The 11,389-nt window shown below is 37.6% G+C and overlaps 1 protein-coding gene across 4 annotated transcripts in view; it reads right to left on the bottom strand.

Moving 5' to 3' along the window:
- ANKRD45 (ankyrin repeat domain 45) overlaps nt 1-11,389 on the bottom strand; it is a 50,289-nt gene continuing 38,900 nt past the window's right edge. For 3 of the 4 annotated variants that reach the window (XM_054693464.1, XM_037506463.2, XM_037506461.2), the window contains 3 exons: nt 5,932-6,026; nt 4,190-4,328; nt 1-2,444 (listed from right to left, as the gene is read on the bottom strand). In XM_054693464.1, the coding sequence (XP_054549439.1) occupies nt 2,413-2,444; nt 4,190-4,328; nt 5,932-6,026 (266 nt within the window). In that variant the 3' untranslated portion in view covers nt 1-2,412. The remainder of the gene's footprint in view (nt 2,445-4,189; nt 4,329-5,931; nt 6,027-11,389) is intronic. The other variant, XM_037506460.2, reaches the window with a different exon arrangement.

Raw genomic sequence — 11,389 nt, 5'->3', positions numbered from 1 at the left:
CAACCAGCACCAAAAAAAGCAATGCCACATATTTTCTGAGCTTCAGGTTCAAAAATTTATATATTATGTATTGCTGCATAATAGACAGACACAAACTTAAGCAGCTTAAAACAACAACAATCATATATTTACCTCAAATCTACAATTTTGACAAAACTCAACAGAGAAGGCTCATCTCTGTTCCACACAGCATAGTCGGCAGCAAGTGAACAGGTGGATCCACTTCCAACATGGCCGCTCATATGGTCAGCAGGTTGGGTTGATTGCAGGATAGAGTTCAGCTAGGGTTATGGGCTTCAGTTCCAGTCCATATAGGGTCTCTCCACAGGCTGGTTTCTAATGGTAAATATCTCAAGAGAACTAGGCGGAACTCTTACAATCTTTTATGATTTCTGGAAATCATGTAGTATTACTTTCACTGTAGTCATAGGACTGCCCAGATTAAAGAAGGGAGAATAGAGACACCTCACCCCTGCTCCACCATCATGTGAAGAATGTCATGACCAAATTGTGAGAAAAGTGTGTGGGATGGGAGATGAGCTAGTCTTAGAAAATACAATATATCACATATTAGATCAAGCCTTGGGGTGCATTGTCACACCTTTACAATTTGTGCCATTGTGTTGACCTAAGCTGCTTTAGCTTAGAATAGAGCAATAGTCTCAAAGGCCAATAGTCTCATAGTTGCAGAGGATAGTAGTGACTCCTAACAAAATTTCCATCCTACATGACAAAACGATAAAAATAAAAAAGTCTATAACAAAGCTTAATTTATTCACCTTAAAGGGTAGAGCCTTCTACTGAAATTGTATTTGTCCTTCTTTTCAGGAGTTAAAAATGTCTTTTCTTTAAAAAAATTTTTTCTTTTATTAAATGATAGTGATAGTAAATAGTAGTGATATTTTTTATTGAAGTAACATTGGTTTTAAATATTATATAGGTTTCAAGTGTACAGACTTCTGTATCAATATCTGCATATACAACATTATTCTTATCACCAAAAGTCTAGTTTCCTCCCATCTCCATGCAGTTGACATCTTTTACCCAAGTAGACTATTAGCAGAAACTAATCATTAGCAGGACCACATGCCTGGAAAGTAGTTTCACATTCAAGATCAAGGCTCAGGAATTTTAAGGTGGGAACAACAAAAATGGTGCATGCCCTTTCCCAAATTATTGCAGTGCTTAAAGATAAAGGAATTCTCACTATATACAATATTAAGAGAATGAAGGAAATACGGGTCTCCTTTGTACCACTCCATTAACACCCACTGGGTCTACCAGTGAGAAGAGGAAGAATTATTGCGTTGTTCTTTTGCTTAAGGCAACTGAAATTGAATTGCTCACACACAAAAAAATCTCAAAACTTTAAAATTTGTGAAACAGATGTAAAACAGTGTTACCTCAAAACCAAAGGTGGAAAAATATCAACTAATAAGGAAATACTGATTGCTTGTTTCTTTTCCTTCCTCTCTACAACAGAAAAGTATCTTTCAGGGTGGGAGAAAGAAGAGCAAGTCAACCAACAACAAATCAATGTTCTTGGGCTTTGGTTCTTTTTTTTTTTTTTTTTTTACATTTCCTTTTCTATCAAACTTTTCTAGGAATTTACAGGTAGTAGAAGGTTTGGGGGCTTAATTAATAACAAGTAACATTAGAACAAACAACATTCTAAATCACTAATGAGAAACTAACACTTATATTCAAAATCAAAAAAAATAGAATAGACAGAAAAATTACACAGGGTCCAGTGACACTATTTGTATTGCCAAACTGACTGAATAGGGGAAAGCTAAAGTTTTTTTTTTTTTTAATTTAAAGATAGAAGGAAGTTAAAGACAAAGAAATAAGAAAGTTTTCTAACTATATACCATCTTACAGGTGAATTTTGATTTGGACATAAACAGCATTATAGAAGCAGAGAACTCTGATCCAAACCATTCTTAATATTTCCTGCCTCTGGATGTCATTCCATCACTCTCCATCTTAGAAAGGGAGAACAAATCATCCTCTGGAAATATGCCTTTTCTTACAGAATCCCTCAACTGAATGGCAATTTCCTGCCTCAGTTACACAAACTTTATTAGATCTTCTAAATAGATTTTAGAGCTTCCAGACAGATTTGGGATTCACCCCAAAGTACCCTAAGGAAGGAGCACATGGAACTCACATGGTATGCATTTGAGGGAGCAGAAGTCAGGTCAGAGAGTCTGGACATAAGCACAGTGAATAGAGTAAAACAAAACTGGTTGTTTTAGTTCCATATTTAAACATTATTATAAAATCCAATGTCTATTTTCTTAACTTCAGTTGACACGAATAGGTTTGCTCTTAAAAATACTAGAAGAAAAATATTTTAATAAAATACACGTTAATAGAAGGTATGATCTTGACTTCTTTTCTGACCATGGCTTAGGATACAGATTTGGCACTCTTCACTTGACCTGAAAGGAAGCAGATTTTTAAATTACATTTAATTCTCTTGTAATATAAAACAAAAATAAAGGCATATTTTAAAACAATGGGCAAGAAATAAAACAGCATGTCCCAACCTAAACTAGTCATTAATTAAAACTTGGTGTTGGTACACCAATTCAAATACTCTTCCACAACCTTTTTTTCATATTTAAAACTGTGAGATCATATTTTCCCAATCAGAATTATTGGTCCTAGTTCTTCTATTGAATAGAGTAACTTTAGTAAATTGCTTAATCTCTCGTCTTCACTTTCTTCATTATAAAATGAGGAGATGGTTTCAGAGGTTTCATCAAGATCTAACATTTCTATCCTATGGAGTTGGAATACAGGAGGGTACTCTGGATGGGATGTATAGATGACCTTGGGACAGAGGCAAGCCTCCCTTAGGTGTGAGAAGGAAGGAGAGTTTCTGGCTAGGCCAATAGTAGTAGTGGTGGAGCAGGGAGAGAAGGTAGGAATAGTGCTCTATAACCAAAAACTCAGGCTTTAGTCATCTTGACAATGGACTATACTGGTCTCACTCCCTCTATTCTCTTCTTCCAACTATTTTATCAGGAGAATCAGATTTTTCTCCCCAACATAATCCCATTTCTCTCCTATCCCAAAGCCTTTCATGGAAACCACCGCCAGAAAATAAAACCCAAACTTCTAAGTTTAAAATTCAGTATTTTTAATAAAACAATCACAACTTAACTTTTCAACCATATTTTCTCAGGTTCCTCAACAGAGACTCAACTGCAGTCAGGCAGATGTATACTGGCCACTTCCCTCTTTCCCATATTTGAACCTTTCCACACCCTACTGTGCTTTCATCCCAGAATTCCCTTCATAGCCCACCCTGGCTAGCCATCCTCTTTCGGGCAATTCCTCTTTCTTCATGATACTTTCTCTTTATACTGAAGTTTCTCAGAATATACACAACATTTAGTTTATCATTTTAAATTTTCTTTTTTTTTTTATCATTTTAAATTTTCATGTTTAATTATGAACTGGGATGTGGAGACCTTAAATACAAATATATTATAAAGCATCTCTCTCCCGTTAGGGGGCTAGGAAAGTGTTGTATATATGCTAAAAAGATGTAAGGTACGGGCCTCCCCTGGTAGCGCAGCGGTTGAGTGCTGGGCTAAGAGGCTGCCCGCAGCCTCTGCAGCGCCGGTTTGTTCCCCGGCCCCTGACAAGGGTCCCACAAAAAAAAAAAAAAGATGTAAGGTACATGTGACAAGAAATATTCTGCCATACTACCTAGATGAGATTAAGTATCTTAACCTTTTAACAAAACTTTTGATAAATAAAAAACTTTAGGTATGTAAATCCACAATCAAAAGAATTGAGTTGTTTGCCAACCTGGTATCATATACGAAAAATAATTCAAAATGGATCACAGAAGTAAATGTAAGAGATAAAACTATGAAAAGGCTTTTTTTTTTTTTTTTTTTTACAAAAAGACATAAAAGTAAATCTTAAGGACCTTGGAATGGTAATGTTTCCTAGCTATGACTCTGAAAGCACAATCAACTAAAGGGAAAATAGATACATTAGGCTTCAAAAGTAAAGCCTTTGTCACACCCAAAGGATGACTAATATTAAAAAGAGAGAGACGATAATAAGTGTTGATAATGACATGGAAAAGTTGAAACCCGGGAAAAAGCAGCATTAAACCTAATCTGCATCTTTCTGATATTCAGAGCACTTTTTATGCAAAACTTACGTGGTGCAGACATTTTTGTGTAGATAGGAGTCACAATATCTTCCAATTGCTGTTTCTGTTCAAAAATCTCATTAATGGACGCTTCCAAATGGGTTTCTAACCACTCATTTTTTATACGGCATGCATTGAGGATGGTGTTCTAGAGACAGAAAGAAGGAACTTACTTTTCACTTATTTATGAAAAAATAAAACTCTAGGATCTCTAAACTAGCACTTTCCAACAGAACTTTCTGTGATGATGGACATGTTCTATATGGGAATTGTTCAATACAGTCACCATCAGACACATATGGCTACTGAGTACTAGAAAAGTGGCAAGTGGACTGAGGAAATGAATTTTTAGTTCATTCACTTTTAACTAATTCAAATAGTCATATGTGTCCAGTGGCTACTATATTAGACACTGAAGCTCTAATATTAATGAAATGTGAAAATAATAAAATTCACAACCTAGTCATGAAGCCTTGGGCCAACCTACAGTATCAGGTGAGGACCCTGATACTTTATTTTCACTGAGGCCTAAGATAGAGAAGTGTTTGCACAGCAAATGGCTGGTGCCTGATATAAGATGGTTACCATTAAGTGGTTTGTAATAATAAAGACAAATGAATAAATGTATTGCATGTCTTGTAAGCAGTAGTAATATGCAGAATGTATATGTAGAGTATATTCATTGAAGTCTAGAAAGATGTCCATAAAAAATTATTATTAAGAAGAATGCAAATTAAAAAGTAATGTGTATAGTATGATCTCATTTTTGTATAAACACAAAATCTTCCTTATAAAACTATATGTATACAGATATATGTTTATATAATTGAAGGGACTTTGTTATTAGAAGCACAGAGTAATAAGACTGGAAATAGAAAAAGGAAAACTATGAAGTTTACTTTCGACATTTGAATTTTATTCTAATTATTACGGCATGTATAATATTTTTCAGTTCAAACAACTAAATATTTAAAGATTGCATTAAATAGGTTTTTACAGTAACCAGCTTAAGAAAGCATTATTTTGCCAGGAAATTTTTGTAGATAGATTGATAGATAGATAGATAGATAATAGATAGATACTAAGATGACTTTAGCATATATACATATAATAAATATAAAATATATGCTAAAATATATGATGGGCAGGCAAGTTTTGAGGCAATATAATATAATATAATATATATGCTAAAACATATGATGTGCAGCTAAGTTTTGAGGCAAAATAATGAAACCAGTATCAGTGAACCCATTAATCGACAGAAGAGCCAGAACATGACCAGTATTACAAAGATACTTGTGTCCATCCCCTATTTTCATCCCCCTGCCGGCCTCTAAGAGATAATCACACTCTGTATACATACCTTTGTTTTTAATTTTTAGTAATTTTACTCCATATATATAGGCATCCCTAAAATATAGATTGCTTTTTGTTTGAGTTTTTTTTAATCTATGTAGTCTTTGGTGATTTTTTTCACTCAACACTACATTCCTAGATTCATTCATTTTGTTGGCTGTGATACTTAGTACATCAATGTCACTCTAATATTATTTCATTTAATTTTAATCAGTCTATCTCTTATTGGTAGTTTATTACAATAGGGAGGAAGGCGGGAAGGAAAAAAGAAGGAAGGGAGGAAAAGAAGAAAGCAGAAAGGAACACCACCTACCACTAGAGCTTTAGTGCAGACATTAAAGATATGTCATAAACCTCAGAAGACTTCAGAACAAGCAATAATCATAATGCAGTACCTTGTCTTCCTTTAAGAGCTTCATTTGTCCCTTTTCTGTGTCTGTAACACCTGCAGAGACCTTAGCAATATATTTTTTCAGAGTCAGCCTCGCATCTGAAAGAACAGGACAGTAAGATGCATAATCACAAGTCAAAGACCAAAAACTGTGTTCAACAGTTTGTAATGTGCTACCAGATATCCAGAACTTTAAAAAGATTGTGTGTCGGAGGTTTTTTCAGTTGTTTTTACTGAATTTCAAGAAAGATAAAACTCAACTGGTACCACAATTGGGGTACTCACTGTGTTCCTAGAAATGGGGCTAAAATTTTTGAAGAACAATTAAATATAAAACATGAAACTTGATCCCAAAAAGACCACACTATTAAAATATGTATTCTGAAAAAGGAAACAACAACAAAACTAAACATTTCCTTCTTGACTCTTAAAAAGGAATTCAAGGAGGGGGCGGAGCAACATGGCGGCGAGGAGACGCTGCGAGTAAGATCTCCCATTAAAAAAAGTTAATAGGGAGGAAAAGCAGCAGGTCCCAGAGAGAACTGGGACACGGAAGATAAACGGGTGACTCCAGCAAACTACCCGAAGAAGAAAGTGGCCATAAAAGAGGACTAGAAGGGAGGGAAGTGCAGAACCCTGCTCCCCTCCCCCGCCCACAGAGTTGGCACTCTCCGACCGGCAGAGAGGAGGGAAACAACACACTAAAACGACCAACAAGAACAAACGACACAGCAAGAGGGACTGTGAGTGTGCAGCCACCACACCCCGTGAACGGGAGCTGAGGCGAACCCTGCAGGATTCGCCGCGGCGGTGAGCGAACGGCTCCGGGCGCCATTAGAGAAGAACAAAGACCCCGGGAGACGCGCACACAGCCCGGGCTGCCGGTAAGCTTGCGCGGGAAAGCGGCACGCTTGGCGCGCTTGAAAAGGAAACGCAGACCGGGATCGCAGAGGCCCAGGTCCCCGCGCCTGCAACCTAGGCTTGCGGGGAGACGCACGGAGGTCCTCACTGAGGTGAAGGTCCCTCCCTGAGTAAGCAGGAACCAGGCGCCCAGGCACGGGAGCAGGGCAAAAGGCGCCATTCCCGCGCCACTGAACTGGGCTACAGCCCGCGTCCTGGACCTGAGGGCTTTGAACTGAGACCCGGGGCACGAAATTAGGGGCGTGGGTTCCCCACGACGGTGGGACACAAGGCAGACACAGCACCCCAAAGCTGTTGAGGTTTACCCTACCATTCCCGTTCTGTTCCCTGTCCCACGGGGTGGGGGGGGTGAAAAACAGCCCCCAAGGACAATAGGAGAGATCTCTGGCGCCACCTAGCGACCAGGAAAAAAAAGTCACTAACACCCCATAGAACAGGAAATTTCTTAAGACTGCTTGAAAAGGGCAGAAGGCTTCTGGAGGACCCAGTGGCCAGCCGGGAAGTTAGCCCACCCCACGCCAGGCCCCTTCCGACCAGCAGTCTGAGCCCACAGAGGGAGCAGGCACCCACGTCCGGGGCAGACCGGGGGCGCAGAAGAGTGTGCCTGAAACCGGAGGCGCAGGGACTGCATCCCGCTTCGCCATTTTAGAACAGGGACATTGCTTCAGTAAAAACTGCCTAAAACCAGCAGAAGGCTCCCCCAGAAGACAGAGATGGCTCCTGGAAGAGCCAGAGGGGAGCAGAGAAGTTCACCCAAGATACCAGTCAGTCCGAGCAACACAGTGTCCCAACGCATACGACAAATTAGAAAACAGACAGTAGGGAGTAGAAGAACCACACGCAACCTAACAACTCCTCAGGAAAGAAGCACACCACAAAAAGAAAACCACTCCCCAGATTGCAACGACAGCAACTTGGAAGAACTTCTGAGCCTTCCAGAAAGAGAATTTAAAATTGCCATGATTAAAAAAGTGATAGATCAGAAGAAGGAAATAGAGTCCCTAAAGAGGGAAATAAAAGAAATGCAGGAGATCAAAGAATTAATGCAGGAACTAAAGAACTCTGGGAAAAGCAATGAAAGCAGAATAGATGAAATGGAAGAACGAATAAGTACTCTTGAAGACACAGAAATAAAAAGAACCAAAACAGAAAAGGAAAGAGAAGTACGAAGGAAAAAGAATGAAGAAAGACTTCGGGAACTATCTGACTCCATGAGGAAAGGAAATATAAGAGTTATAGGAATTCCAGAAGGAGAGGAGAGAGATGTAGGAACAGAGAAAATATTCCAGGAGATAATTGAAGAGAACTTCCCAAATGCGAAGAAGGAGCTGAAAATTGATATACAAGAAGCAAGAAGAACACCAAACTTCCACGACGAAAGGAAAAACACAGCAAGACACATAATAGTAAAGCTCCCAAGAATCCAGGACAAGGAAAAAATAATGAAGCTGACAAGAGGGAAGACACAGATAACATTCAAAGGAAAACCAATCAGGCTGACATCAGACTTCTCTGAAGAAACACTACGGGCAAGGAGAGAGTGGAGGGACATAGTCAACAGACTTCAAGAAAACAGATGCCAACCAAGAATACTCTATCCCGCAAAGCTCTCTTTCCTCCATGAAGAAAGAATATGGACCTTCCCAGACAAAGAGAAACTCCGGAATTTCATTACGACTAAACCCCCACTCCAAAAAATACTACAAGGAATCCTAAAGCCAGAACTTCAGAGGGACGAATAACAACGAAAGAAGACCAGAAAAAAAAAAAAGTTATTAAAAGAATAAATAAATAAAATCAAAGGAAAGACAAACATAATGGCAAATACGGATGCTAACATATCAATATTAACTCTAAATGTAAATGGACTAAACTCTTCAATAAAAAGACACAGAGTTGCAGCCTGGATTAAGAAACAAAACCCAACCTTTTGCTGTCTCCAGGAAACACATTTAGCTACAAAAGATAAAAATAGGCTCAAAGTCAAAGGATGAAAAACAATCCTACAAGCAAATGGGCCAAAAAAGAAAGCAGGAACAGCTATACTTATATCAGATAAAAGAGACTTCAAACTCAAAAAAATAAAAAGAGACCCCAATGGTCACTACATTATGATTAAGGGGACAATACTTCAAGAAGAAATAACACTCATTAACATATACTCACCAAATGAAGGAGCACCAAAATATATCAGACAACTATTGTCATCTCTGAAAATAGACATCAGAGAAAACACATACGTAGTGGGAGACTTCAACACACCACTATCAACAATGGATAGATCAACGAGACAAAAAATAAGTAAAGACACTAAAGCTCTAAATAAGGACCTAGAGCATTTGGGCTTAACAGACATCTATAGAACACTAAACCCAAAAAAAACGGAGTACACATTTTTCTCAAGCGCACACGGATCATTCTCCAGGATCGATCACATACTGGGGCACAAGACAAACATCAACAGATACACCAAGATTGAAATCATACCAACCATCTTTTCTGACCACGAAGGCATCAAACTAGAAATAAATCATAAAAAGAAGGCAAGGAACTATCCTACCTCATGGAAATTAAAAACCACACTACTGGAAGACCACTGGACTAATGAGAAGATCAAAGAAGAAATTAAAAAATTCTTTGAATTGAATGACAAGGAGGACACCAATATCCTAAATGTATGGGATGCAGCAAAAGCAGTAATAAGAGGAAAATATATAGCCATAGAAGCTCACATCAAAAAACAAGAAAGAACTCAAAGAAACAACCTAATCTCGAAGCTCAAAGATCTAGAAAAAGAACAACAAAAAAACCCAAAACCAGTAGAAGAAAAGAAATAATAAAAACCAAAGCAGAAATAAATGAAATTGAAACTAAAAAAACAATCCAAAAGATCAATGAAACCAAGAGCTGGTTCTTTGAAAAAATAAATAAAATAGACAAACCCCTAGCCAGGCTCACAAAGGAAAAAAGGGAGAAAGCACAAATACACAGGATCATAAATGAAAGAGGAGAAATCACAACGGACACAGCAGAAATCAAAAGAATAATCAGTAACTACTATGAACAGTTATATGGAAACAAGTTCAACAATCTAGAGGAGATGGACAAATTCCTACAACTCTACAATCACCCAAAGCTAGATAAAGAAGAAATAGAACACCTAAACAGACCAATTACAAGCAGCGAAATTGAAATGGTAATCAAAAACCTCCCCAAAAACAAAAGCCCAGGACCTGATGGATTTACCAATGAATTCTACCAAACATTTAGAGACGAATTAGTGCCTATCCTTCACAAACTCTTCCAAAAAATTGAGAAGGAAGGGACAATACCAAACACGTTCTATGAAGCCAATATTACACTAATACCAAAACCAAATAAGGACAACACAAAAAAGGAAAACTATAGGCCAATCTCCCTAATGAACACTGATGCAAAAATCCTCAATAAAATTTTAGCTATCAGAATCCAACAATGTATCCATAAGATAATTCACCACAACCAAGTTGGATTCATTCAAGGGGCACAAGGATGGTTTAACATCCGAAAATCAATCAACGTTATCCAACACATCAACAAAAAGAAATATAAAAACCATATGATAATATCAATAGATGCTGAGAAAGCTTTCGACAAAGTGCAACACCCATTCATGATAAAAGCCCTTGAAATTCTTGGGATACAAGGAACATACCTCAACATCATAAAGGCCATCTATGACAAGCCAACAGCCAGTATCATTCTCAATGGTGAAAAGCTGAAAGCAATTCCATTAAGATCTGGAACAAGACAAGGATGTCCACTCTCACCACTGCTTTTCAATATAATACTGGAAGTCCTAGCCAGAGCAATAAGACAAGAGAAAGACATCCAAGGAATCCAAATAGGAAAAGAAGAAGTCAAACTATCACTATTTGCAGATGATATGATAATATACATAGAGAACCCCAAAATCTCCACAGAAAAACTAATTCAACTCATCAATTCAGTAAAGTGGCAGGATACAAAATCAACACGCAAAAGTCAGTAGCCTTCCTATACACAAACAACAAATCTGAAGAAGAAGAAATCAAAAAAACCATCCCTTTTATTATTGAAACAAAAAAAATCAAATATTTGGGAATAAATCTAACAAAAGAGGTAAAGGACCTATACAAAGAAAACTATAAAACACTGTTAAAAGAAATAGAAGAAGACACAGAGAAATGGAAAGACATCCCCTGCTCATGGATTGGAAGAATAAACATTATTAAAATGGCCATCCTACCAAAAGCAATATACAGATTCAATGCTATTCCAATCAAAATCTCAATGGCATTCTTCAAAGAAATAGAACAATTATTGATGAAATTCATATGGAATCACCAAAAACCCCGAATAGCCAAAGCTCTCCTGAAAAAAAAAGAAGGAAATGGAGGCATCACACGCCCAGACTTCAAACTATACTACAAAGCCATAATCATCAAAACTGCATGGTATTGGAACAAGAACAGACATACAGACCAATGGAATCGAATAGAAAATCCAGAAATAAACCCACA

The sequence above is a fragment of the Talpa occidentalis genome, unplaced genomic scaffold (assembly GCF_014898055.3).
Source record: "Talpa occidentalis isolate TD23 unplaced genomic scaffold, MPIMG_talOcc4v2.1 talOcc4.12, whole genome shotgun sequence".
Lineage (NCBI taxonomy): Eukaryota > Metazoa > Chordata > Mammalia > Eulipotyphla > Talpidae > Talpa > Talpa occidentalis.
Note: the sequence above shows the minus strand (reverse complement) of the source record. Positions and strands in the feature narration are given on the sequence as shown.